Source organism: Panthera leo, chromosome D1 (assembly GCF_018350215.1).
Source record: "Panthera leo isolate Ple1 chromosome D1, P.leo_Ple1_pat1.1, whole genome shotgun sequence".
NCBI classification, from domain to species: domain Eukaryota; kingdom Metazoa; phylum Chordata; class Mammalia; order Carnivora; family Felidae; genus Panthera; species Panthera leo.
In genome coordinates, this window is record NC_056688.1 from 104,711,372 (window position 1) to 104,737,466 (window position 26,095).

The following is a 26,095-nucleotide window of genomic DNA, read 5'->3' on the forward strand; positions in this document are numbered from 1 at the left end:
TGAGCACAGAGCCCAACAGGGGGCTCAAACCCATGAACCATGAGATCATGACCTGAAAGGAAACCAAGAGTCAATGCTTAACCAACTGAGCCACCCAGGAGGCCCTGCCTTTAAGCTTTGGAACTTCTTTTACTGGGGGTGCGTGGGTAGCTCAGGTGGTTAAGTATCTGACTTTGGCTCGGGTCATGATCTCACAGTTTGTGGGTTTGAGGCCCACGTTGGGCTCTGTGCTATCAAATCAGAGCCTGGAGCCTGCTTCGGATTCCCTCTCTCTCTCTCTCTCTCTCTCTCCACCCCCCGCCTCTCCCCCACTTGTGCTGTGTCTCTCAAAAATAAACATTTGGGAAAAAAGTGTAAAGGCACATTGACCTCCAAATAGGAAGAGAATCTTAAGAGCAGTAATTCTCTTGCTTATAGTTTTGAAAATCAGTACAGGAAACAATGAGTTCTCTCCAAACTGGGAGGCCAAAGAAACATTTCCTTCAGGTGGGCTGTGCTGCCGATGGAAAGAGTCCAGAAACTGTTTTACTGAGTGTTCAGGATTCACAGTCCCACTGGCGGTCCCAGTTGTCGCACCCACCCATGACCAGATGGACTGGGCGGAAAAGCCCTGATGTAGCCGCATCCTCTTGAAGAGACTTTCTCCAGTCTGGAAAGAAGGTGGCAACATCAGTGTTCTCATGGCTCACACACAGTGGTTGCTATGAACACCACATCAGAATGAAAACTTAGGGCTAGCAGCCCTGTACTCTGTTTTCCAGAAATAAGCTGTAAGGGAACACAGTTCTTACAGCTCAGAGGGAGGAATTATTGCAATGAGGCTTGTCTGAATATGAACATGGGCTCTAAGGAGGGAGGGAGGGAGGAAGGAAGGATGGGAGGCAGGAAGGGAATAGGGACGAGATCTCCGAAGGAGGCTTGGTCATAACAAGATGGAGGCAGGGAGGAAGCATAATGTTGATGGGGTAATATTTTAAATTTTTTAAATGTTTATTTTTGAGAGAGACAAAGAGCGCAAGCAGGGGAGGGGCAGAGAGAAAGAGGGAGACACAGGATCTGAAGCAGGCTCCGGGCTCTGAGCTGTCAGCCCAGAGCCCCATGCAGGCCTGGAACTCCTCAACTGTGAGACCATGACCTGAGCCGAAGTCCTTAACCGACTGAGTCACCCAGGCACCCCTCCTCGTTCATTCATTCTTACTCTGCGCCAGACATAGTGTTACACCCTGGGAATAGCTGGTTGCTATTCCAGTGGCGAGGGAGGAAGGACTGTGGAAGATTCTCGGCGGCAGGGAACTTCCATGACGTCCCTTCTCCAGAGGGATGTCTCTGCAGAGTTATCAGCGGGAGGGTAGAGTCAAGCTGGGCTTCCTCCCCTGGGTGTGCACAGGTCCAAGGACACAGCATGGTACAAACACGACCAGTGAAGGGTGGCATCGCTGTCCGCCCACTACCCCAAGGTCACCCGGGGAGCTGCCGGGTCTCATCACGCAGCAGGGGTCCGCGCGGGGCTCCTGGAGCAACACGCCCCACCCCCCCCCTCCCGACGCCGCGCTCTTGACCGCAACCGCAGCGTTAGAACCGCGCGAGGTGGGGGATGAGGGGCACAACCGAGGAAGCAGCGCCCCACCCGGCGCCCCGGGCTGGGAGGCCCCGAATTGAGGGTTCCACCTGCAGGATCACGCACCTCTGGCCCTGTGCTCAAGGCATGCCATCGGTGTAGGCAGCCTTGGCCGGGTTGCCTCTCGGTCACGCTGAACCGGACGGAGGTCGCCAGGCCCTGGACTGCCTCGTCCTGGGTTCTCGTGTCGCTGGGAATGTTGTACGGGTAACACTACTTGAGCGGAGAAGATCCATGCTCCCCCTACGCCCCCATTCGGACGGCTGGGGGACTTACCACGCTCTGCCTGGGAGAATCTTCGGTCCCTGGAAGTAAGTAATGGCCGGAGGGAAAGTTGACCTTGTGACTCCTGCAGTTCTCAGGCTCCACCCAGTTCGGGTTCCTGTTTGAAACCGTTTGCTTTCTCTTTTTATCCTAATGCTCCACATCTCCGTAATGAGAGATTCTTGAGTCTCGGCTTCAGCTGTTTTGTGTGGTCAGTGTTTTATCACCTTGAGGGGTGTCTGCAGGGTCCCCCAAGGGAATTGTGTATGTTCCCATAGCTTAGATGGAAGGCACTCAGCGGCAGACATGCCGTCCAGATGTGATGAAAGGCTATCTCGAGTTTGAGCTTGCTTTTTAGGGCAGTAATAATAATAATACAATCATGGCTATATTGTATACTTACTACGTGCCAAACGCCTTTCTAATTTCCTTCTCTTTTAAAAAAAAATTTTTTTAACGCTTATTTATTTTTGAGAGGGACAGACAGAGCAGGAGCAGGGGAGGGGCGGAGAGAGACAGGGAGACACAGAACCTGAAGCAGGCTCCAGGCTCTGAACTGTCAGCACAGAGCCCGTCGCGGGACTCAAACTCACGAACCATGAGATCATGACCTGAGCCGAAGTTGGATGCTTAATGGACTGAGCCTCCCAGGCGCCCCTCTTTCTCTTTAATATTGACTTCATGAATGATATAAACCCATATACCATATACTAAGAATTATCACCTAAAATACCATGAAATGAAAGTCAATTCAGTTATGTTTGCAGAACATGCGGACATTTGTTTGTATGATGCAGTTATTCAACAATCATTGAGCTCCTAAAATGTGCCCTCTACTGTGCTTAATGCACAGGGTTACTGAGTAGTCTATATGTTAATACACGTATAGAACTTAGAAAAGTACCCGGCAGGGTGAGCACTCAGTCATTTTTAACTTCCTTTTTTCTTTATATTTCCTAGGGTAACAGCAGTTTTAACAGATACTGTTTTTATTTTTTAAGATTTAATTTTAAGCAATCCCATCGTCCAACATGGGGCTCAAGCTTACAACCGAGATCAAGAGTCACGTGCTCTACTGACTGAGCCCGCCTGGTGCCCCCAGATAGTTTCTAAACATACTGGGGGTTGCAAATAATCTTACCAGACCCAAAAGAAAAATAAAGTGTCTCAGTCCAAGCAAGGTTACAGTATATGGGTTGTCAGATCCTGGATCACTGGTGGAGTTATAGGATCTGGTTCAGCAGCCCAAAGTTACTTATATTTGAGCACCCGTTATCAAACTGAGTCTCTTCGGAAAGTGAGTCTCTGTTACAGCACAGGACATTTAGTTCCGTGCCTCTCACGTGAATAAGAAAAGCTTTCAGTTTTGCTTAGCCATCACCTCCTACCCCTCCTTTATCCCACCGTTACAGGTCACTGACCTGGCCGACTGTAATAATTGGAAATGTATGAATGCCCTCTTAAACTTTCATTGTAATATGTACAGTCATCTAGGGTTTACACTGAATAAGTGATGGCAGGCTGAGTCTGAGCGTTAATTCTCTTCTGTGGGACATTTGGCTAATGGATCGTCTTGAAATGCAGCGTGGACCTATCCTTGAACTCGCGATTGTTTGGAAATAACATTCAGTGCTAATTTCTGCCCTTCTTTTTTTTACCTGGGAAATGAATGAAACCTGTAGTGACAAACAACTGTTTGATGCCCCTGACACTGAAAATAACCACCAGTGGACCATAGAGCTGACGCGTTATATTCGAGTACATCTTTCATACGTATTCGTGTATGTCTTTATATGTCATCTATGTCTTTATACACTAATTTGTGCTTTAAAAATGGATATCCACTAAAAAGGAGAAAGGAAATACACATATGCACATTTTCACTTTCCTACCACTTCAAATCAGTGAAAATTGAAATGCATCCTAACATGTCCACATCTCATAGGTGTTCTAATCATCTTTAGTAACACTTTAAGTTTTCTCTTTTGTGTATCATGATGAATTTGTGGCCTTTTGTAGACAGGTCCTTTGAAATGATGATGATTTTTCTTCTTTTTTGGGGGGGGGCGGTATTCAAATGGCCTCAACCTAGCCCGTGAGAGCCCCTGAACCTGGTTTCTTTGTCTTTTGGGCACTATTTCTAACATTCTCAACAGCATCCTTGCTTTCTTTCAAGAAGAGGATGTCCGGACGCATGATGTTTTTCTACAGCAACAACCCTCCTGATTCCTTGTGCAAGAAAAGACAACTGGAGAACCAAGCATGAGCACTAGGGTTACACGTGAGAGTACACAGTGACCAAAAGCTCTATTTCTGTTGGACACATTTTGGGAACCATGCTAGAAACGATATTTATTTCGGAAGCGGTCTGGGTTCACACTTACTCTTTTTGTTTGAGACTTTATTGACTATCAAAACTCTCTACTCTATCGATTACATCTGAATTTGTGGAATCCAGCCATATTTCCCGGAAGTGAGTCCCTCTTTTGCTGTCTTTGCCATCCGCCCTTCCCCCTCATACTAACAGTATTCTCTGCAAAACTGTAGCCCCAGTCACATCTGTCAGCCCAGGGCCACCAGACAGAGCTTTCTCCCAAAACTTTATGCCTGCAGCTGCAGCATAGAGCGTTGGCTCGGTCCCAGCCTTGTCTTTTTAAACAGTCATTTCCTCCATGTAATTTCTCTCCAGTTCTCTCTTCCTTTGTTTTTTTTTTTTTTTTTTTTTTTTATTTTTTTTTTTTTTTTTTCAACGTTTTTTTATTTTTATTTTTTGGGACAGAGAGAGACAGAGCGTGAACAGGGGAGGGGCAGAGAGAGAGGGAGACACAGAATCGGAAACAGGCTCCAGGCTCCGAGCCATCAGCCCAGAGCCTGACGCGGGGCTCGAACTCACAGACCGCGAGATCGTGACCTGGCTGAAGTCGGACGCTTAACCGACTGCGCCACCCAGGCGCCCCTCTCTTCCTTTGTTTAACCAACACAAGGGCAAGCCACTACATCTGCTGGAAAACAGACACCAGTAGGTGCGTTAAAGCTAGTCTCACAAGCACACTCATACTCCGAGTGTGATTACTGTATCTTCCCATAGCTTTTACCACCATGTCATTTCCCAAAATTCTGTCTTCTCTCCCCTCCCCCTCCTCTTATATCGCCCAGCGGTATTGGTTGGTGCCAGGGTATCAGATACAGTAGCCACAACATTTCAGGCTTGTAAGGACAAATATTTATTTTTCACTTGTGGGAGTTTTGTCCAATGCTGCAGGTCAGTTATGGGCCTGCCTCTGTATGACTTCCTTCTGGAATCCGCACTCACGTACAGCCAATCCTGGGGAGTGATGTCCTCACAACAGAGGGAAATGATAGAAACTTCCAATACCTCGGTAGGTTTGGGCTCAGGCTTGGCTTGTGTCATGGCCTTCACCTTGGACCGGTCAAAACACGTTCCAAGGTCACATCCAATATCAGCGAGGCAGAGAGATACATTCTTTCCATGGAGTGGACAGTGGACACTGCAAGGCATAAGGCAACATGTGAAGGTGTATAACTCTGTAACAAAGGGAAAACAACAATTGGAGACAATAATTCAATTGACCATAGCTGCGAACCTTACGCACCAAAAGCCCTTGGAGAACGCTACTGGACAGAGCCTCTGGCAATTTTGTCAATTTAAGATGCAAAATACTGCCTTTTGTTTTAAGCTTTAATACCTAGCCATTATTCTGGAACACTATGGAAATTCTCACTTGATGTTCATCCTCTTACACTTGTTTTAACTAAAATAAAGAGGAATTTGTCTTAAAGATGCAGGTGTGTTTCGTAGATAGGTCTAAGAAAGCTACTAGAATCAGGGAGGTGAGAACCATTAGAGATTTTTAGGGAGTCCTCTCACTCCATCTCTCTACTCTGGGTGTTCTCTACTCTTCTTTCCAAGCCCAGAACGGGACTATATTGCCTTGGTGCTAAACATAACTTCCTGGGAAGGGAACTCTGATTGGCTCAATCAGAATAAGATGCCCGCATCTTTTTTTTTTTTTTAATGTTTATTTATTTTTGAGACAGAGAGAGACAGAGCATGAACGGGGGAGGGTGAGAGAGAGAGGGAGACACAGAATCTGAAGCAGGCTCCAGGCTCTGAGCTGTCAGCACAGAGCCCGACACAGGGCTCGAACTCACGGACTGCGAGATCATGACCTGAGCCAAAGTTGGATGCTTAACTGACCGAGCCATCCAGGCGCCCCAAGATGCCCACATCTTATCCAAGCAACTACGGCTAGAGTGAGAGACATTCTTGTGAAGACCAAACATGGCAGCCGGAAACCCTAACTTGGGTGACCCAAGGGATTTGTAGGAGCAGGTAATTCCTAGAAAAGGTGAAAATAATGAGAGTGGGGCACTGACACCAAAAGGTAACAACTCAGTCTCATTTAAAGACCAGGAAGGAAGCGTAACACCTGAGAAGTAGCTCTTGGTTTTTGACAGGAAGTTACTAGGTACGTAACAAAGAGTGATATAAGTGGGTTGATTCAAATCTTCTTTCAAGGAACGTAGTGTAAAAGTAGAGTCTGCACTATGAGGTGCCTTTTCTCAAAAATAATTAGTTTACCTTTTCTCTATATTTCCTTACAGAAAAAGAGTCCATTCACTCTCTACAATTTCTATACCATATCTTCATTAAAATGTCAGAAGGATACACCCTAAAATTGGAGACCAGAATACTGGGGGTAAGGACTAAGTGCTACTTAGGTTAATAAATGGTGAGTGTTCCATCTTCCTAACATAAAAGGGAAGAGACATTGGCCACATCCACCATGAACTCCCCAAAGGAAGGAAAGTTGATTAAAGCGTTCTGAGGCTATAGCTAATTGGACACAAATTACGGATCCACAAACCATTTCTGAATAGGTCAACCACGCCACGACCTATTTTAGCAAATATGCTCTGAGATGGGTTATGAATCTCATAAGCAATGAGAAGGTCCATTTTCTGCCTTTGTTTGTAAACAGGTCAAAACAAACTTATAGATCATAAATGAGGTGGTTGGACTCAGGCAATGGACCCAAAACCAGAAGGGGCTGGAGACACTGGAGCTCTGCGGCCGGCGGCCATTTGATAACATTGGGCTCAAAACACGCTCCCCTTATATTTAGCTCTGACGTCATATTGCGTATGTGTTCTCCCTCTCACCTCTCCTAAAGCTTAGAATGCTATACCCTTTTGTATCACGCGCTAATGTCTGTGGGGGCTCGAAACACATTTCAGTGTAAGCCAGCAAAATTAAAGCATGGCCTAGGAAAATTCCCAACATAACAAGTCTATGATTATCTCCAGCTGGCTGGAAGCGATTTGGCCCACTGCCAGAACGCAGGGTACAATTGAATGTAGCAGAGCCTCGTGCATGGGGGGACAGGAAGGAGGGGCTGCTGGTGTTTTCTCTACCTCATCCCCCCTTGCCATGGTGTCTTACAGCTGGAGTGCTTGCTCCTTGTCTCTGTATCTGGCCTGGACGGTAGCCATGGCAATATGTGGGAGGAGGTATAGGCCTGTCACTGGCCATCCATTGACCTACCAGTAAGATCCACCACCTGAAAGAAGATAAAGGGTTTAAGATCTTCTACTGAGTGCCTCCTACTAAACCCTCCTGAGCCTCCCACTGAGCTCAAGAGTAAGTCAGTGGATGCATGGCCCAGAAAGGAGTTGATTCAGAAGAGTGTGGCAATAGTGGGCAAGTCCGTGGGATCCCGTCCCAAACTGCCATCCCCCATGTGCCAGATCCAGGCAGGAGTCACCAGTAAATGCGTGGTTTTGTGTTGTCTCAATGTAAACTTCAAGGGAGAGGAGGATCATCACCCAATAGCCACTTCTTGTCTTTCTGTGACAGTTAATTTTATGTGTCAACTTACCTGCGTCACAGGGTGCCCAGGTATTTGGTCACATTATTTTGGGTGTTTTTGTGACTGTGTTTTTATTATTTATTTATTTATTTATTTATTTATTTATTATTTTCAAGTATAGTTGATGTACAGTGTCACATGAGTCTCAGGTGTACCACATGGTGATTGGACAAGTCTATACCTAATGCTCTGTTTGCTGCAAACATAGCCGGCATCTTTCACCATGCAACATTATAATACCATTGACTATATTCCCTCTGCTGTCCCTTTTATTCCCATGACTTATTCATTCCATAACTGGAAGCCTGTGTCTCCCCCACCCTCTTACCCATTTTGCCCATCCCCACCACCTCCTGCGAAGGTGGCTTTTTTAGAGGAGATTAACATTTAAATCAATGAACTTTGAGTAAGGCAGATTGCCTTCCATACTGTGGGTGGGCCTCGTCCAATCGGGGGAAGGCCTGGCTAGAATGAGAGGCTGACCTTCCCTGCCTGCTTTAGGGGTCGCAGGCGCCCTTGTCACTGCTGTGTGTGTACGTGGCCCTGCTCCATCTGGAGAATAAGGCCCGGCTCCACGCATGGCCCCTGAGAATACTTAACAGTTATAGAAAATCAGAGGTCACAGGAGAGGCTTCCTTCATGCTTTTCTGAACAGAGCCAAGGGCCGTGGTCCAGAGCGTAATTACAAAAGCCAGCACAGAGTATGAAAGTGAGCAGAGCAACAGGTAACTGAAGCTTAATTCCGCAACAAGTGAGGATGAAAGAATGAGGGCAAGGTCAAAAAGTACCTTTTTGGGTTGGTGGTGGAGGATGAGAACTCATCTGTGAGCTAGAGTTGATCTCACAGACCCAATGGTAGGAAGGAGAGGGGTGTCGAGGCAGAGCCTGAGAGATCCCCAGGGCCAACAGCCCTCCCTTTGGTCACGTGTCCTCCTGAACCAAACAGACAAATAGACTTCTGCTCTTTATTTAACAGGAACCAACTAGAAAATTAAATATCTCTGAAGATTTCTATGAAACCAAAACAAATACTCTCGGTTTAAATAAATGTGGAGAGCTCCCCCTCCATTCGTGGCTGCCCTTTTCTTCTCTGACACATAATTATTTCATTGCAACTTCAGAAATACCGGGATAAGCTGGATATTGCCATGACCTTTCAGTCATCGTATTGTAATCATCTGTGGTAGATTTGACTCGAGTAATAACAATGGCTCTCTCTTCTCACAGGCCGTGCAAATCATGAATGGCCTGTTTTACTGCGCATTGGGCTTTCTCTGTTTTGCATTATTTGTCGAAGAAGAGAACAGAGAAGCTACTGGTTATATCCCTGTCATTGTTACACTAACTTACGTATTTTGTTCATCAACATTTGTGAGTAAAACGTGGTGTTATTGATTTTAACCTATTTCTTTTTTCTAACGTATCCAGGGCATTACTCAAGAGATCAAGCAATGAGCTAAAGACTCAGTCAATGTCTGACTCTAAGGAGCTCATTTTACTATGGAAACAAAATGGTGGGCAGGAGTGGAGAGTAGATACTCAGGAAAAGGCTTTTTATGTTTGTTGCGCATTTTGAGAAGTTCCTTGCGAGGGTGAGGGTGTGCGGGCAGAAAAGATTTTGAAGGAGTATGCTTGAAGAACAATAGAGAGAGTGGCTATCTGGATAACTATAAGGCTTTTTTGGGGATGGGGGGGAGAGGCAGAGTGAAAATCCAAAGGTCTGAGCTTAATGTTTGGGGCTATAGTGATTTTTAGGGAGGTTACATACGGAAAGAAAAGGGTCATGAGAGAGCCGTCAAGAATTTGAGGAAATGAAAACAGAGATTTCTTTTTCTGTTTTTCATTCATACTTTTATTTATTTATCAGTTAGAAAGGTAGTATACCATAGAATGGGATTCCCCAATATGTGTGCCACAGAACACGAGTACCACAAGAGAGTCTGCGCAGAAGGAGCTCTGAGGTCATATAGTCTATCACACCCCTGTTTGCAGAGTCATAGTATCCACTGTGATATTAAAGACTTGGAGAGGTATTGCAGGAGAGGAACTTGTCTAAAGGTATTTAAGTGGCCGTTTACAACACTTGCGATTTGACTCACTATCTATCCCTTTGTTGACTAACATCTACTAATATCCATGAAACTTGTAGTTTGTTGTTGCTGTTGTTTTCATTTTTTTTTAATGTTTTTATTTATTTTTGAGACAGAGAGAGACAGAGCACGAGCAGGGGAGGAGCAGAGAGAGAGGGAGACACAGAATCCGAAGCAGGCTCCAGGCTCCGAGCTGTCAGCACAGAGCCCGACGCGGGGCTTGAACTCACGGACCGTGAGATCATGACCTGAGCTGAAGTCGGACGCTCAACCGACTGAGCCACTCAGGCGCCCCCGGATCTTGTTTTTCAAAAGCAAAGCCTCCAAGTCAGACAGTTCTGCCACTTAATTTGTGAAGCTTAGTTCTCTCATCTGCTAAAGGAGGCTAATAGTCACCATCTAGATTATTGCCTTGAGGATCCAGTAGGAGAATCTATGTACAGGGCCAACACAGTATCGTTCTATTTCTGTTTCCTCACCCTCCTCATTTTTTTCAGGAATTCAATAAGTACATATTTATTTATTTTTGCATTTTTATTTTTAGTTTTTAATTGACATCCGAGTTAGTTAGCATCTGCCGTAATAATGATGTCAGGAGTAGATTCCGCTGATTCATCTCCTCTGTATAACACCCAGTGCTCATCCCAACAGGTGTCTGCCTCAATGCCCCTTGCCCGCGTAGCCCGTCCCCCCACCACAACCCCTCCAGTCGCCCCGTTTGTTCTCTATATTTAAGAGTCTCTTACGGAAAACAGAGATTTCTAAAGTGGGTCTTTCAGGGGTGCCTCGGTGGCTCAGTCAGTTGAGCATCCGACTTTGGCTCAAGTGAGGAACTCACGGTTTGTGAGTTGGAGCCCCGCCTCGGGCTCCGTGCTGATAGCTCAGAGTCTGGCGCCTGCTTTGGATTCTGGATCTCCCTCTCTCTCTCTTCCTCCCCTGCTCGCGCTCTCTCTCTCTTTCAAAAATAAATAAGGATTAAAAACTTTTTTAAAGCAAACTTTAAAAAATAAAAAAAAATAATAAATACAGTGAGTATTTCGAGTAAGGCTATTGTAATGTTTCCATAGGCCATGGTTGCTAAAGTGCCCACCAGAGACATGCCCAAATCTCGGGGAAGCCCAAAGCCATGGCTTCGCACAAGTTATTTTTTTGTTCACAGTTACATCTAATCCAGAAGCAAATGACCAATCGGGGTGATCGGATTCATAAGCAATGTGATCTAATAACACAACCGATATTCCAATTGTATCAAGAGCCCCACTGAGCAGAGCCAGAAAGTTAACCAAAGGCCACATTTCCCCTTAGAGGAGAAAGGGTCTTATTAGTTCCTTATCCACCCTTTTGCACTCCTCAACCAAAAACTGGGCTTCAAGGGAGAGAAGATTTGAATGTAATGACTTTTTGCAAAAAGGCCTCTGACACGTGCAACTATAACAAGTTCACCTACGGGGAGGGTCAAGTAGTAAGTGGTCTGGAAGGGAGACATTTCCTTAGAGGCTTTCTTACAGTGCTAGTCCCCAAGTTGAGGGCATTTACCAACACTCAGAGATTTCTGGAAAGAATTGTATGTCATAAAGAGAAATGCTTTAAACTGGGAGAGTACCATGAATCACGTAGAAAGGATCCTAAGCCCAAGCCACAGAAGAGAAGCTGTAACAGCAGAAATTAGCCACAAATAGTAATTATTCAATTTCATACTAGTGTGTATCAGGCACCATCCAAAAGCGCTTCAGGTCTGTTTTATATAATTGCCCCAACGGCTCCGTGATCCCTACTCTTGATCCCCATTTTACAAATTAGGAAACCAAGACTTAGAAAAAAATGTACATAAACTTCTACAGAGTGACCCAGCAGTAAAGTGTCAGAGACTTTTTAAACATCAGGTCAAGATGCCCGGGCCTCCATGACAGGATCTCATCTTCCGGGACTGCGAGATCTCCAGCCCTGAGTCAAACCTTTGTTAATGCTGTGGGCAGATTGAAGGCGGGTATAAGCTATAATACCGTTGGAGAAGATGATTAAATTCTTGATATACCAGACACAACAAATCTTTCGACGGGCGCCAGCAGGTGACGTTAGCACTCAGGACGTGATGTTTGCGGAAGACAACCTGTCACTCTTCAGATCAAATGTTTTCTGAAGCTATTTCTGTTGATGACATCTTTCTTCCACAGCGTGATGGGGGGAGAGTTCTTGCAAGTGAGAGGCGCCCCGCTGGCTGCTAGGGATGACTTGCTAATGATGCAGGTCATAAGCTTAATAAATGACACTCCAAACCAACTTTTACTACTTTTATGAAGTATCAACCTCATAAAATCATCGTGAGGTGGCTAAGTCCCGTCGCCAACCCAAAATTCCCTTAATGGCCAGGGACGTTAAAATATCTTTTCGTCTCTGTGACACCTGTGACAGAGGAATGGGACGTTCATTTTTCAGAGCGTCCACTGGCGGTCATCCCAGGACTGCAGGAGCGAAAACCGCTTTCTTCTGAGAATTCAGGGATACGTTAGATCTCGAGAATGTCACTGGGATTGGGAAAGTTTGGGGGACCGTCAACAGGAGTGGGGGTTTACAAATGCCTGTTTCTATCCCCAGTTCATCACCTCGGGCTCCATCAGCGTACAAGCACAGAAGCATCCTACAAAATGCAAGGTATGTTGAAATGCTTGGAACAATGCCGAAGATAAAAAGGTCACCTGGCACGACCTGGAGAGGAGCGATTACTTCTGAGCCACGTGTTTTTTTGGTTTTGATTGTTTGTTTGCTTTTTGTTTTTGTTGTTGTTTGTGGTTTTTGCTTTTTTGTTTTTTTGTTTTGTTTTGTTTTGTTTTGCTTTTGCGGGGGATGGGGGGCTTTTCCAAACGTTTGGATACGAAAAAAAGTCATTTGATTTTTATAAGGACGCCCTCCAGTGTGTATTTTGAGTATGGGTGTTAAGGAGGGTGTAGCGTTGAGGAACCGGTTTTATAAGGCGTCTGGTGTGAGGATTTGGATGGAATAAATCATTTCGAGCTCTCTGAAGGGGTAGATAGAACCAAACAAAACTGACCTGGGAAGGGAGGCAAGGTGGGTCGGGCAAGCTCAGGAGATCAGTGTTTCGTTAGGGAAGGACATAAGACAGAACGACGTGTGAAAAGAGAATTGCCTTCGGCGAACCCAGGTCCAGACACTATCATTGGAGTACAGATCAGGCATCATTAAAATATGCTTAAAGGAGTCACATTCGCCTTGAGAACTTCTTCCCCCCATGGCGGTTAGGATCACAGTTCTGGAGGTCGCCTGCCTGAATTCAGGCTCTGACTACCTTACCACTGACTGTGTGGGCAAGTTACTCTGTGCTCACACTCCTCATCTGAAAAAACATATGGCCACTAATACCACTTGCCTCAGAGGATTGTTTTGAGGGTTAAAAGTGAGTAAATGAGCACCAGTCCTTGGCGTGCAGCCAATGCTTATTAGCTCTGCGAATCAGAACCTAGTGAGGAAACAAGGTGCTTTCAGGGACTGGTGAAAGAAGAAACTGAAAACTCTTGTTTCATCATTCAGGGAAAGGTCTGCTTGTCCTTTTAGCAGGTTTTGCCCCAAAAGGATGGGGCCAAAGAGACACAGGAGGCTCTTTGGCTCAGCAGCCACTTAGTGGCTATAATATGGGCATTAAGCTTTTATATCTTTTTTTTAACTTCTACCACTATTAACATAGTTTTCTATCGTAGCCCTTTTTCTAAGCTTTGCCGTGGATTTCCAGAGTGTACATGTGACCCAGGTGTTACCTGGCATTGCTTTTCCCCCGGGGATATAAGTACAGTGGACCTCAAAGCCCAGGAAGGCCCGATGAGATTTTGCAGATCCCTGAAACTGACACTCTCATGCTTCGGTTTCTCTGTTTGAGCATACAGTCCCAATTTTTTTTTTTAATTTTTTAATGTTTATTTTTGAGACAGAGTTCAAACGGGGGGAGGGGCAAAGAGAGAAGGAGAGACACAGAATCTGAAGCAGGCTCCAGGCTTTGAGCTGTCGGCACAGAGCCCGATGTGGGGCTCGAACTCACGAGCCGCGAGATCATGACCTGAGCTGAAGTCAGATGCTTAACTGACTGAGCCACCCAGGCGCCCTGTATACTGCTCCAATTTTGCTTCACAACATCAAAAAACAAAATAACCCACAGAAAAAACAAACCCAGGCACGAATGAACTTGGCTAAACTTGGCCTCTTGCTCGGTTTTCACAAAAACTCACAAAAAGTTTTTTTGTTTTGTTTGTTTTTTCCTTGAGGGATGGGGGGGGGGAAGATCATGACTCTAGTTTCCCAAGGTCTAGCCATGATCCAGCTCCCCCTGTAACTCTCCCCCAACCTCCAGCCTCGCTGTTTTCCGCTCTCCCTTTCCCTCTCCTCACTCCACCTCAAGAAGCAAAAATAGACTCTTCTTCGAGACTCACGCAGAGTAACTCTATTTCCTTCTCTGGAAACACTTAGCATCACTCCTCACAGAAGTGCAGACACTCTTCTACCTCAGGGACACTTGCCCAGGAGTTTCCCAGACTAATGTGGCTCAACTTCATAAGAAGAAATCAAATAATGATTTATCAGGTCATGAACAAATGCTGTGGAAAAAATTATCCTACTGGCAGCACAATATTCTGTTATACTTAGGTACCATCATGCCCCTGTAGTGTGCTCAAATTCCAATATTCAATCAAAAATAGTTACTGAGTTTCAAGCCTGTTCTGTGTATGTAGCATGTATCAATGAGCAAACAAAGATTGATTGCCTCCATGGAGCTGAGACCCTAATAGCAGAATAAAGACAATAAACATGACAAGTAAGGAAACAATACAGTGTGCTAGAAGGTGATAGCTGCCATGGAAAAAAAAGAGACATGATAGGGGTTGTCACTGGGGGCTGTTTAAGTAAGATTATCCAAGTTAAGTCTTTTTTTTTATTTATTTAAATCCAAGTTAGTTACCATACAGTGGAGTATTGGTTTCAGGAGTAGAATTTAGTGATTCATCACTTCCATTAAACACCCAGTGCTCATCTCAACAAGTGCCCCCCTTAATGCCCATCACCCCTTTAGCCCATCCCCTCCACCCACCTCCCCTCCAGCAACCCTCAGTTTGCTCCCTGTCTTTAAAAATCTCTTAGGTTTGTCTCCCTCTCTGTTTTTATCTCATTTTTCCTTCCCTTCCCCTATGTTCATCTGTTTTGTTTCTTAAATTCCACATATGAAGGAAATCATATGATATTTGTCTTTCTCTAACTAACTTATTTCACTTAGTATAACACACTGTAGTTCCATCCATGCTGTTGCAAGTAGCAAGATTTCATTCTTTTTGATTGCCAAATAATATTCCTGTGTGTGTGCGTGCGTGTGTGTACCACATCTCCAAATTAGTCTTATTAAGTAGGTGGCAATGGGGCAGAGCTTGAAGGAGAAAGTTAGCCACACTGATGGCAGACAGGATAGCATCCCCAGCAAAGGGATCAGCCATTGGAAGAGCCACAGAGTGAAAGCATATCTGGCACCTTCTGGCAAGCAGGCCAGTATGGCTGCAGCCAAGTAGCTTAGGTTATGGGAGCCAGATCCTGCAGGGCCTCTTTGATGAGCTCTTGCCCTGAGGAAAATAGGGAGAGACTGGAGTATTCTGAGGAGAGACTTGATGAGGGTGTGCCTTAAAAGGATCATTCTGACAGAAATTCGCTTGATGATTACATGCAAGAGGTGCCAGGTTAGAGGCAGGGAGGCCAGTTACAGGGCTACTGTCAGCCAGGGAAAAGATGGCAGTGGTTTGAACAGAATAGATGACGCGGAGGAAATGATAAGTGTTTGGCTACTGGATATATTTGAAGGAGATGCCAACAGGATTTCCCGATGGGTATAGGGTGTGAGAAACAGAGAGAAACCAGGAACTAAAGCAAAGTTTTTGTCTTGAGCAATTAATTGAAAGGATTGAATTGGGAATCTCAAGATATGAAATAATATTGAAAGCAATGAGACTTGCCAAGACCTCCAATGGAAGGGAAAAGCAAAGAAGAAAAGAGAAGGCTGAGCCCTAGGGCACTCCAAGATGACGACTAGGAAGAAGAGGGGGAAAATAATATTTTTAGTTGAAAAGTTTCTTAATTTACTGTCATTTCCTAAAGAGTACAATGTTACTTATATTTTATTCATGTGTATCCCTTCAAATTAAAGCCGAAAATGAATGTAGGGCATATGTCTTCTGCCCTAAAATTTAAAAAATTATTTTTTAAAAATAAAACCCATTAGGCTGCCCCTTAGTTGGGTATAGATATTTGAGTTCAACAACTATTATTTTTCTGAAAGCATACCAACTTATTTTCATGTTAACCTGGAAAAATCTTTAGCTGCCTAGGTAAACATACACCATCTTAATCAATTCTGGGTTTTTTTTAAGTGTACAATTCAATGATTTTTTTTTTTTTTTTAGTGTATTCGCAGATGTGTGTGACTGCCGCCACAGTCAATTTTAGAACATTTTCGATGCCCCAAAAACTAACCTTGTATCATTTAGCTATTTATTGTTCCCCATACCACAACCCCCCATTTTCCCTAGCCCTAGGAAACCACTAATCTGTGTTCTGTCTCTGTAGCTGTGACTAGTCTAAACATTTCATTAAAAAAGCAATCATATGGGAATGCAAGCTGGTGCAGCCACCCTGGAAAACAGTATGGAGGTGCCTTAAAAAACTAAAAATAGAACTACCCTACAACCCAGCAATTGCACCACTAGGCATTTATCCAAGGGATATAGGTGTGCTGTTTCGAAGGGACACATGCACCCCCATGTTTATAGCAACACTATCAACAAGAGCCAAAGTGTGGAAAGAGCCCAAATGCCCATCGATGGATGAATGGATAAAGAAGATGTGGTGTATAGATACAATGGAGTATTACTCGGCAGTCAAAAAGAATGAAATCTTGCCATTTGCAACTACGTAGATGGAACTGGAGGGTATTGTGCTAAGTGAAATTAGTCAGAGAAAGAGAAAAGTCATATGACTTCACTCATATGAGGACTTTAAGAAACAAAACAGATGAACATAACAGAAGGGAAACAAAAAGAATATAAAAACAGGGAGGGGGACAAAACAAGAGACTCATAAATATGGAGAACAAACTGAGGGTTACTGGAGGGGTTGTGGGAGGGGGGATGGGCTAAATGGGTAAGGGGCATTAAAGAATCTACATCTGAAATCTTTGTTTCACTATATGCTAACTAATTTGGATGTCAATTTTAAAAAATAAAAAATAAAATTAACAATAAAATAAAATATTTCAAAAATTTTTAAAAAGTAATCATAAAAAAGGCAATCATATAATATGTAATTTTTCATGAATGGCTTCTTTCACTTAGCATAATGCTTTCAAGGTTCATCCATGTTGTAGCATATATGAATTAGTACTTCATCTTTTCTATGGCTAAATAATATTCCATGGGTGCTGCTACGCTACATTTCATTTATTTTCATTTATCCATTCATCAGTTGCTGAACATCTGGGTTTATTCCACCAGGAGTAGTGCTGTTGTAAACACGTGTGTACAATATTGTATTTGAACATGTTTGTAATTCTTTTTAGTATATACCTACGAATAGAACTGCTGGGTTGTATGGTAACTCTGTTTAACCATTGAAGGAAATGACAGTCTATGGTTTCTAAGTGACGACACCATTCTCTACTTCACCAGCAGGATTCGTATTTGTCTATATCCACACCAACACTTATTATTACCTGACCTCAGACTTTAGCCATCCGAGTGGGTCTGAAGTAGCATTTCACTGTGGTATCACTATGCATATCCCTGTTGGCTACTGATGTCATGCATCTTTTCATATGCCATTGGCCGCTTCTGTGTCTTCTTTGGAGAAAGGTCTGTTCAAATCTTGTGCCCGTTTAAAATTAGTTATTTTGCGGGGCATCTGGGTGGCTCAGTCCGTTAAGCATCCGACTTCAGCTCAGGTCATGATCTCATGGTCTGTGAGTTCGAGCCCCACGTCGGGCTCTGTGCTGACAGCCCGGAGCCTGGAGCCTGCTTCGGATTCTGTGTCTCCCTCTCTCTCTGCCCCTCCCCTCTCATTCTCTGTCTCTGTCTCAAAAATAAACATTTAAAAAAATAATAACAAAAATAAAAATAAAATAAAATTAGTTATTAGCCTTTTATTATTATTCAGTTATAAGAGTTTTTATGTACTCTAGATACAACCCCTTATCAGATATATGATTTACAAATATTTTCCATTCCGTGGACTATATTTTCACTTTCTGAATAGTATTTTTTGAAGCATGGAAGTTTTAATTTTGTGGAAGCCCTAACTTATCAATTTTTCTTTTGATGTTCTTGTTTTTGGTGTCATGTTTAAGAATCCATTGCCACAACCAAAGACCCAAAGAGTTATGCCTGTTTTCTTCCAGGCATTTTATAGCTTTAGGTCTTATATTTAGGTCTTTGATCCGTTTTGAGTTAATTTTTGTTGATGATGTAACCTTAGGGCCCTATTTCATTTTTTGCATGTGAATGTCCAGTTGTCCCAGGATCATTTGTCGAGAAGACTATTTTTCCTTCATTAAATTGTCTTGGCACCTTTGTGGGTTTGTTTCTGGACTTCACATTCTATTTTATTGATCTACGTGTCTTTTCTTATGCAAGTACCACAAAGTCTTGATTACTGTAGCTTTGTAGTTCATTTTAAAATCAGAAAGTGTGAGTTCTTCCATTTTTCTCTTCTTTTTTCAAGGTTTTTATTTATCATTCCGAGGCTCTCTCAATGCCATACAAGTTTTAGGATCAGCCTACCAATTTCTGTAAGGAAAAACAGCTGGAATTCTGATAGGGATCTCACTGAATCTGCAAGTCAATTTGGGGAGTATTGATCTTAACAGTATTAAATCTTCACATCCGTGTGAACGTGGATATTTTTGCATGACTCCTTCAAAAATGTTTTTTCGTTTTCAGAATTTTGCACTTCTTTTGTTAAGGTTATTCCTAGATACTTTGTTCTTTTTGATGGTATTGTAAATGGAATTTTTTTTAAATTTTATTTTCAGATGGTTCATTTCCAGTGTATAGAAATACCATTGATTTTTATGTTAATCTTGTATCCTGTCCTTTTTGCTAAAGTTGCTTATTAGTTCTAATCATTTTTAGTGTATTCCTTAGGATATTCTGGATAGAACAGGTATCTGTGAATAGATCCTTGACAAATCTGGATGCCTTTTAGTTCTTTTTATTGCCTAACTGCCCTGGCTAGAACCTCTAATACAATGCTGAGTAGAAGCTGTGAAGGCAGACATTCTTGTCTTTTCCTGATCTTAGGAGGAAAGCATCCAGTGAGTGTGCAGGAAGTAAGCAAACCAGTAAGTTCGCTATGGGTTTTTCCTAAATACCCTTACCACATTAAGGAACATGCCAACTACTCTAGTTTCTTAAGTGTTTTAATCACGAAAGGGTCTTGGCTTTTTGTCAAATGCTTTTTCTTCATCTATTGAGATAGTCATATGGCTGTTTTTTATCTTATTGGTCTGATGTATTACATTGATTTTTGGAAATTAAACTGACCTTGCATTCATGGAATAAATCCCATTTGGTCATGGTGTATATAATGCTTTTTATATGTTGCTGGATTAGGGGGGTGTTTTTGCATTCCTGTTCATAAGAAATATTGGTCTATAGTTTTGTTATTGTGATGGCTTGGTCTGGTTATGGTATCAGGATAATACTGGCCCCCTAGAGCCAGTTAGGAAGTGTCCCCTCCTATTCTATTTATGGAAGAGTTTGTGAAGCAATGGTATTAATTCTTTAAATATTTGGTAGAAGTCACCATTGAAGTCATCTGGAACTGGCTTTTTCTTCATGGAAGGTTTTTATTATTATTTCAGATTTGTTATAGCTTTGTTCGGATTTTCTGTTTCTTCTTGAGTGCGTTTCAATAGTTTGTACATTGCAAGGAATTTGTCCATTTCATACAGGTTATATAATTTCTTGCCATATAATTGTCCATACTCAGTGTCATCAGCAAATCTTGCTTTACTTGCTTAATCGTTTACTTTAGTTCTCTGACCTTCTTTATGACTATTTTGAAGTCTTTGGCTAATGAAGACTACATCTGGCCACTCTCACAGACAGTTTCTGTTACCTGCTTTTTTTTTTTTTTTCTGATGTGTAGGTCAAAGTGCACAGGTGTATATATACTTCTGTTTCTTTGCCTGTCTCATAAATTTCTTGTTGGAAACTGGGCATTTTATTTTTTTATGTTTATTTATTTATTTTGAGAGAGAGCATGCACCAGGGAGGGACAGAGAGAGAGAAAAGGAGAATCCCAAGCAGGCTCCATGCTGTCAGCACAGAACCCGATACACGGCTCAATCTCACAAACCGTTAAGATCATGACCCAAACCAAAATCAGGAGTCAGACACAACTGACTGAGCCACAGATGCTCCGGAAACTGGGCAAATACATTGTAGCAACTCTGGGCACTCAGAACTCAGAGTTCCCAGCCCAAGGGCTTATGATTGTTATTTGATGTGTTTTGTTTTGTTTGAAGGGCTGGCTGAAATAATTTCCTGCAGTCTGTTTCTCCCTCTCTGTGTTAAATTGCTCCTCAGGGGTGAGTGTAGCTTTAGGTATATCCACAGTCGCCCTAGGATGCTGTTCTCTATTCTGTAACCCACTTCTCCCCCAGGCAAAATCTCTGAGCCAAAGCTCTGCTCCTAGGATTGCGGGGTGGGGGGGGGGGGTGCAGAGGGACAATGGAGTGCTTCTCTCTGAGTGACACCCCCACTGTAAGAGCTGAGGGCTTGCTGGAGGGGGACAGCTTGCCTCTCATGATGTGGAACCCCTACCCCATAAGTGAAGGCAAGAGTGATCAGGACCTGGTACCTCACTGGCACTGCCACCAAGAGAAGGCCCTCATCCCACAAGTAGGGGCTAGGCAAAAGGAGAGAGTCCACCTCTCCTGGCTACACTTGGACTTAGCCTCAGTAGCAAGTAGCTGGGAGCATGATTAGAAATGCTAAGTAGATGATCTGCTCCTGAGGGTGGGCGGGTGGGGGTGGGGGGGAGAGAGCGCTAGCTAGCACTCTGGGATTTGGGGGAAAAGGGACCTGCACCAACCCAGAGTGTTCTTGTGGAACCCGGAAGGGGGTGAGTGGGCGTGGCTCTTGGCTCAGATACCGCAGACTCCGACAGTTTTTTGACTTGTAGTAGGTTTTTTAAAAATTTTTTAAAGTTTATTTATTTATTTGAGAGAGACAGAGACCGTGTGAGTGGAGAAGGGGCAGCAAGAGAGGGAGAGAAAGAGAATCCCAAGCAGACTGCGCACTTCCAGCACAGAGCCTGATGCAGGGCTCGAGCTCATGAAAGCGTGAGATCAGGACCTGAGCTGAAACCAAGAGTCGGATGCTTAACCAACAGAGCCACCCAGGCGCCCCTAGTAGATTGTCTTGGCTGACCGTTTCGTCATTTGCTGTAGGCCCTTAGGACTCCAGAGATTTTAAATGTTGGGGTTCTTAGTAATTTTCACAAATTTGGCTGAGGAGTTGATCCGTGGGGTCCCTCACACTCTCATGCTGGGAGCGGAATGCTTCAAAAATAATAATGTTGTGTATTTAAATCAAATGTTTGATCAGGACTTGGGGGGAACATAAATATTTAATTTTTCAATTAAATTTATTTACTTTCAGAGAGACAGAGACAGCATGAGCAGGGGAGGGGTAGAGAGAGAGGGGGAAAGAGAGAGAATCCCAAGCTGGCATCTGTGCTGTGGGGCTCGAACTCACGAACCATGAGATCGTGACCTGAGCTGAAATCAAGAGTCGGGCGCTTAACCGACGGAGCCACCCAGGCGCCCCTGGAACATAAATATCTCTCTATAGGTGATCCTGGCTCATAAGCCTTTCTGACCTCCTATGTGGACACAGGGTAAGTGTGCAGAAGCATTGTAAGTGTGCATCTTCTGAAGCACACCACAACCTGGCTTCGTACTAAGGAAGGGTCTTTCTAGCTGACATGCCCTGAGTATAGGTCTACATTTCGAAAAGATGAATTGGAATCCTCAGCACAGCCTGCCAGATTCCTCATAATCCAGCCCCGCCCGCTTCACCCACGTTGTATCCAACTTCCCTTCATGCCCCACGTTCCAGCCACACCAAACGATTCATTTTCCTGAAGACCTTCTTTCCCATGCGTCTGAAATTTTGTATACACCTTCTCTCTTCCGTAAGACATTTTCTCAATATTGTCCACCACTGTGAACTGAAACCTGGCTATAGCAAGGAAAGACAGGCTCTACTGGGAAGAAGCCAGGGTCCTAGCATCTGGGAAGTGAAGAACCAAACTTAGAAAATACACAGGATCTGAGGGGCACCTGAGTGTCTCAGGTGAGTGTCTGACTTCGGCTCAGGTCATGATCTTACGGTTCATGGGTTCAAGCCCCTCATCGGGCTCTCTGCTGTCAGTGCAGAGCCTGGAGCCTGTTTCGGATCCTCTGTCCCCCCTCTCTCTGCCCCTCCCCTGCTTGTTCTCTCTCTCTCAAAAATAAAATAAACACTAAAAGAAAGAAAGAAAGAAAGAAAGAAAGAAAGAAAGAAAGAAAGAAAGAAAAAACAAAAACAAAAACAAAAACATAGGATCTGAAAAAGTTCCAGAAATCAGAAACAGAAAACCCAGAAGTGCAAGCTATCTTTTAGCAAGGAGAATCTGGCCAGGTTGTTACCATCACTAGAGATCACAGCTTCTCTCTAGCACCCAAGTGCCCCACCATCCCCACCATATAACATCTGAGCTGCCCATTCTAGGTATGAATTCCAGTCTTCTGTTCATCTTTAAGTTACTTGCTCAAGATTCACAATCCTTGGGAAGAGGACTGCATTGGCAATGCCCTGGCTCTGCCTCCTACAGATTGAAGTCGTAGCAAAGTTTGATAAACTTCTTTCATAAAGACTTAACAAGTGAGAGCTCCCAGAATGAAAGGACGGCTGCCTGCTGAACAATCAAAATTTAATATGCCCACTTAAGTTCTTTCTTTGGTTGATCAGTATCAAATCACCTCCTTCTTCCCATTATTTAAAAAAAAAAAATCCTCTTTAAAATGTTAACGATCCCTTACACATTAAAAAATAAATAAAATCCCTTCTCAAAGGGGCAGAGTTTCTCTTCACAGGTCATGCAAGGCTCACAGTGCCATTCAAAAGAGAGCAGATACCGGGGCGCCTGGTGGCTCAGTCGGTTAAGCAGTGACTTCAGCCCAGGACGTGATCTCATGGTTCGTGAGTTTGAGCCCCACGTTGCACGCTGGGCTGACAGCTCAGAGCCTGGAACCTGCTTCGGATTCTCTCTCTCTCTCTCTCTCTCTGCTCCTCCCCTGCTCATGCTCTATCTCTCAAAAATAAATACTTGAATGTTCTAGAAAGGACAACAGACTGACTGACTGCTTCATCAAAACCTGTTTATGCTGCACATGACCAGTTTTCTTTGTATGTCTATTACAGCTTATTGCTAGCATGGTTATGAACATCTTAAGTGCCTGCTTTTCTGTACTTGGTATAATGATATTAAGTATTGCAAGTTTAACGTATTATCCAGACACCAATGAATACCTGTGGTCACATGTAAGTACCAAGTTTAATAACAACTGGATTAAAATTTTACATATAAATGGAAAAACTATAGTAAATGATGTGTGTTGCAATGGTAAAGTATGGAAATGACAACCAAATTTGATGTCTTTGGTGTAGAAATATAAAAACAAACTGTATCTCCTCCAAATTTTTGCCATGGGAACATTAAAAAATCAATTTCAGTCCAACTAAGGAAACACTAGAAACTTCAGAGAGAGATCAAAATTGTCATTATGTGAAGATAAAGTGATAGGATCCCTAGAAAACCCCAAAGACTCAACTAAAAAAAATGATTTAGTAAAGAAAAATGTAGACAATACATTGTCTTTACACTAGAAATTACCACTTAAATATTGAAGTAGAAAAAATGAATAACCCAATCAAAATAACAACAAAAATATTAAAAACATAAGGGTTGTAATATAAGAACTGAATACTTTGAGAAACTACATTCTTTTTTATTTTAACATGTATTAACTTTTGAGAGAGAGACAGAGCATGAGTGAAGGAGGGGCAGAGAGAGGGAGACATAGAATCCAAAGCAGGCTTCAGGCTCTGAGCTGTCAGCACAGAGCCAGACATGGGGCCAGAACTCACAAACTGTGAGATCATGACCTGAGCCAAAGTCAGACACGTAACCGACTGAGTCACCCAGGTGCCCCGAGAAACTACATTCTTGAATGCAAATTCACAATGTCATAGAATTACAAGATTCCATAAATTAATACATAGATGTGAGGTGATTCCATTTAGAATCCCAAAAATGTTTTGGGGAGAATGAAATAAAATTGCTCCAAAATGTGTATGGATGGAAAAAAAGATTGTGTGAAAAGTGCCAAGAAATTCTAGAAGCCACATAATGATTGGGGAGGGCCAGGCAACTTGTTACATCAAGAGATGATGCAGTATATTAAAAATGGTATAGTATTTACACACAAAAAGAAAAAGTAACCAAAGAACAGAGAGTTGAGAAATCAATCCTAATATAGGCAAAAACATCATTTTATGGGAGATCACTTTACCAGTCAAAATGGAAAAAGTGAAGTTTAATAAAATAATATTCAATCAATAAGCTCTCCATTTCCAAGAAAATAGTAATGGGCTCTACTTGGCAGTGTGTAACAAGAAATCACAGATTCAATGAATGAGCAATGAAAAAGAAATAAAAGAAAGAAATGAATGAACAAACCTAAAAGCCATTGGAAAATGGCATAAAGTATGGAATTAGTACATCTGTTACAAAAGCAAATGAGAAAACCAAGAATGGGGAAAAAGAAACACATTTCACGTCACAAATATTTACGTCTTTGATATGCTACAGGCTGAGACAGCAATAACCCAAGGAGTGGGACTCCCCACTGACCAGTAGGCTCCAGGGGTGGGGCCACCACCATGGTGAGCTAAAGAAGCAGGGCCACCTCCTCAGCAGCCGTGTGGACCAAGCATGGAGCCACACAGGATTATTCTCAAGCCTCGACATCTAAAGAATTGCCCTATTGGGTTTTGGGCTTGCTTGGGGCCCATTACCCCATTTTCCTTCTTTTTTTTAATTTTTTTAACATTTATTTATTATTGAGAGACAGAGAGAGACAGAGCATGAGCATGGGAGGGGCAGAGAGAGGAGGAGACACAGAATCTGAAGCAGGTTCCAGACTCCAAGCTGTCAGCACAGAGCCCAATGCGGGGCTTGAACTCAGAAACCGCGAGATCATGACCTGAGCCAAAGTCAGATGCCTAACCAACTGAGCCACCCAGGCACCCCAGCCCTATTTTCCTTCTTATATCTCCCTTTTGGAATGGCAATATCTATCCAATGCCTGTCCCACCGTTCTGTCTTAGATAACTGGTTTTCTGATTGCACAGGTCCACAGATGGAGAGGAATTTTACCCCAATATGGACCATTCTAGGAGTCTCATCCATAACTGATTTAGATAATTTAGATGATAGGATTTGAGGCTTTTTGATCTGATGATATTTAGGTCAGATTTTGGACTTGGAGTTGATGTTAAAATGGGTCAAAACTTTTGGAGATATTGGGATCAGGCAAATAGATTTGGTACGTGGGAGGGACATGAACTTAGAGGCAGAACAGAGACAAACTATTATGGGTTGAAATGTGTCCCCCCAAAAGATGTGTCCTAACCCACAGTACCTCAGAATGTGACGTTATTTGAGAACAAAGTCTTGCGGATGTAATTAGTTGAGATGAGGTCATACACAAATAGAGTGGGCCATTAATCCAATAGAACTCGTGTCCTTATAAGAAGAAAGAAATCTGGACACAGACCTGGAAAGAAGATGGCCATGTATACGTGAAGGCAGAGGTTGTAGTTATACTGATACGAGCCAAGGAACCCTTGGGGCTACCAGAAGCTGAAAGAGGTAAGGAAGAATCCTCTCCTAAAGACTTTGGAATGAGCATTCTGTTGCCAATGCATGCTTTTTGGACTTTGACCCTCCAGAACGGTGAGACAATAAATTTCAGTTGTGTTAAGCCACCCAGCTGTGACGCTTTATTACAGGGCCCCTGGGACACTAGTAAATAGGCCAGTAAATAGCCGTCAACTTTTCTTCTCTCACATTCTGAACCAACTGAG

The 26,095-nt window shown here is 43.3% G+C and overlaps 1 protein-coding gene across 3 annotated transcripts in view; it reads left to right on the forward strand.

The window, feature by feature from the left end:
• Nucleotides 1-1,587: 1,587 nt before the first annotated feature.
• LOC122201054 (B-lymphocyte antigen CD20-like) overlaps nucleotides 1,588-26,095 on the forward strand; it is a 36,561-nt gene continuing 12,053 nt past the window's right edge. For 2 of the 3 annotated variants that reach the window (XM_042906940.1, XM_042906939.1), the window contains exons 1-5: nucleotides 1,588-1,929; nucleotides 6,509-6,603; nucleotides 9,001-9,144; nucleotides 12,459-12,515; nucleotides 23,369-23,488. In XM_042906940.1, the coding sequence (XP_042762874.1) occupies nucleotides 6,559-6,603; nucleotides 9,001-9,144; nucleotides 12,459-12,515; nucleotides 23,369-23,488 (366 nt within the window). In that variant the 5' untranslated portion in view covers nucleotides 1,588-1,929; nucleotides 6,509-6,558. The remainder of the gene's footprint in view (nucleotides 1,930-6,508; nucleotides 6,604-9,000; nucleotides 9,145-12,458; nucleotides 12,516-23,368; nucleotides 23,489-26,095) is intronic. The other variant, XM_042906941.1, reaches the window with a different exon arrangement.